At 35.5% G+C, this 2,740-nt stretch overlaps 1 protein-coding gene and 1 long non-coding RNA gene across 2 annotated transcripts in view; both read right to left on the bottom strand.

Annotated features, from left to right (window-relative positions):
- The window catches only part of LOC107752476 (NACHT, LRR and PYD domains-containing protein 12-like), a 34,427-nt gene extending 33,407 nt beyond the window's left edge, over window positions 1-1,020 (bottom strand). The window contains exons 1-2 of the mRNA XM_016568459.1: window positions 840-1,020; window positions 675-746 (exon numbers count right to left, since the gene is read on the bottom strand). Of these exons, the coding sequence (XP_016423945.1) occupies window positions 675-746; window positions 840-979 (212 nt within the window). The 5' untranslated portion in view covers window positions 980-1,020. The remainder of the gene's footprint in view (window positions 1-674; window positions 747-839) is intronic.
- A 301-nt stretch (window positions 1,021-1,321) lies between these two features.
- Window positions 1,322-2,740, bottom strand: part of LOC107752464 (uncharacterized) — a 2,423-nt gene continuing 1,004 nt past the window's right edge. The window contains exons 2-5 of the long non-coding RNA XR_001641360.1: window positions 2,372-2,459; window positions 2,160-2,252; window positions 1,960-2,076; window positions 1,322-1,645 (exon numbers count right to left, since the gene is read on the bottom strand). This is a non-coding gene — a long non-coding RNA (uncharacterized LOC107752464). The remainder of the gene's footprint in view (window positions 1,646-1,959; window positions 2,077-2,159; window positions 2,253-2,371; window positions 2,460-2,740) is intronic.

Here is a 2,740-nt window from a genome sequence, read left to right as displayed (position 1 = left end):
AATTTTTTTTCCGTCATCCACGACGAGTTCTGTCACATTGGTGACGTTGACCAATAGCAGCACAGAAGCTCTTTCATACACAGGTTTCAAACATGGCAAAACGAAAGAGAGATGATGGTGCTGCTAGGTGGAATTATGAGATGGAGGAAAGGTTCGTGGAGCTGTGGCAACAGCACTCCTGCCTGTATGATGTGTCATCGAGGGACTACCACGACAGAACAAAGAAAGAAAAATGCTGGTGAACTATAGCGGAAGCGCTTCAGCAATGTTTACACTCTTGTTTTCGGAAGTCAGTCGCTAGTTCTGCATTCTCGATGACATCACGCACGTCGTTAAACACTGCACGCGATGAATGGTCGGGAAACAACGTGTAAACTGACATGTTTCTTGTCCACGACACGACAAGATTTTAGGAGTCAAAATCGTGTAATCTGACACAGTGACTATCGTGACGACAAAAATATTGTGTAGTCTGTACCCGGCATTAAACAAAGTTTTGTTAAAGGTAAAGTGTGTGTTATTTTCATGTGCACAGTGAACAAGCAGTAGAAAGAAAGAAAAAGAAAGAATTTGCGAGTAAGGCAGACACTCCTTTCTGAAGGCAAATTTAAATATGTAAATGCATTAAAAGCAAACTTTTATGCATATAATTGTTTAACAAATTGCCAACATACTTCAGTTCTGTACGGAGTGATTCTCTGCTGAAGTCGACAGGATAATCCATCGACTGCTTAAGCTCAACCAGCCTGAAATAAAGAAATATTCCAAAAGAAGTGAGTTTTTATAACATACTTGTTTGAGGCAGAATCGGTACGTTTATAAGAGGTCTGTGAGCTCACTTGTGTTCAGGGGTTTCTTCCTGAAGGGATAACGGGGAAGACATAGATGGATTCCCCAGAGACACATGACTTGGTCCTGGTAAAGCAGTATTATTTGGCTTGTTCAAGCTATAAATAAATAAATAAATATATACATTCATATGTTTCTGTCAAAGCGCATTATGTTGTGGGCTGAATAAAGTGCATATGCAATCATGATAAAAAAATAAATAAAAATAAACGCCCAAACCTTATTCTTGCTTTTGGGAAATGCAAAAGTACCTTAAGCCTAAGTACACTGTAGAAACCAGTGGAACAAGCCATTGGTCTCTACAGTCAGCTTAGGCTCAAGATGGTTTTGAAAAATGCTGTAAGCATACAGTAAGCGGCACTTGAAAAAATGCAGAAATAACCAGGTTACCCCAATATTCAAACCAGGGTCGTGCAATTTTCCATTTATGACAAGGTCTCAAATTTTTTTTTTAATTGGTAGCAAAATTGTATGAACTCATTCAAACATTTTTTTTTTTGTTGGTATGATCTGCTTATACCCCACTACTGAGTATTAGGTTTATAAGTTGATTTTCATGTTTATTGTATTTACTTATTTATTTTTTTTAAATAATACATATTTTTATGAATCAAGTTATACAGACTGATACAAAATCACCAACTTGTTAAAAAGTTTTCTCCTTTTTTTTTTTTTTTTTTTTTAGGAGACTGGGCTGGTTTCTGTCTGCTTTTGTTGTGTTGAAAAGACTTGCAGTTTAAACATTCTTCAGAATGTCTTCTTTGGTGTTCCACAGAATAAAAAAAAAAAAAACATTCTACGGGTTTGGGACGACATGACAAAAGTTATTTTAAAACATTATTCATATTTGTTGATAATGTTAAATAAACTTTATTGTTAGACATCTTTTCATGAAACTAATTCATTTCTGTGCATCTCGAGCAATTTGTCTTATAGTCAGATGTGTACATGTTAGGCCAACAGGTTTCTTGTGATGCAAAACTCTTCCACAACACAATTTGCTCAGCGAGTGAGCTAGACACATTTGTCTAAAGACTAAAACGAATATATATATGCGTCAAAAACTGTTATATCCTTGATGTTAACAGAAACAGACTGTTGCTAGCATACTTCAGTTCTGTAGGGATTGCTTCTCCGCTGTAGTTGAAAGGATTACGCATTGACTGCTCTCTTTTCATTGACAAATTGCTGGGCAGAGAGAAGTCAGAGTCCTCACGATTAATCAACCTAAAATGAAGAAATGTTTTAATGGGGATAAGATTTCATTGTTTGTGGCAATATCCACCTGTTTATCAGCCCTATGATCTCACCTGTGTTTCTCTTTCAGGGTTAACTGAGGACACATGGACTCATTCCCCATGTAACTCTGTCCCAGTGAAGCAGATTCATCTGGCTTCTTCAGGCTTTAAAATAATAATCATTTTAAAAATCTAATAGAAAGCTAGCATAATGTATTTTATATATATGTTGAGTCGATTCGAGTGCAAATACAATCAAACGAATAAACAGGAAACATACAAACCTTAAATCAGCCAGTTCAATAGCAAGGCCTCTGTCCACACTCATTTTAGTATTTGAATGACTAGTTAGTGAACCAAACATTCTTCAGCCTGCAACAATAGATATACACTGATGTAAATAATGACATGAAGTTTTTAAGAACTGAATGTTTTAACGTGACAGATTCTAAGAGGTTCCATTCAGCAAATGGGTCATTACTTCAAATTAAATTGAACTTTGAAACTTTTGTAAAATGGCACATTGCCTTGTAAATGCATTCAAATCTTACTTTTTTTAGAACTTAAAAAAAAAAATTGTACAGGTCAAACTCAAGGACTTACACAACTTTTCTATTCTGTTATATCCTTGACATTTTAGTCACCTATTTTCT

The sequence above is a fragment of the Sinocyclocheilus rhinocerous genome, unplaced genomic scaffold (genome assembly GCF_001515625.1).
Source record: "Sinocyclocheilus rhinocerous isolate Xijiao unplaced genomic scaffold, SAMN03320098_v1.1 scaffold921, whole genome shotgun sequence".
Lineage (NCBI taxonomy): Eukaryota > Metazoa > Chordata > Actinopteri > Cypriniformes > Cyprinidae > Sinocyclocheilus > Sinocyclocheilus rhinocerous.
This window is presented reverse-complemented; position numbering and strand designations above follow the sequence as displayed.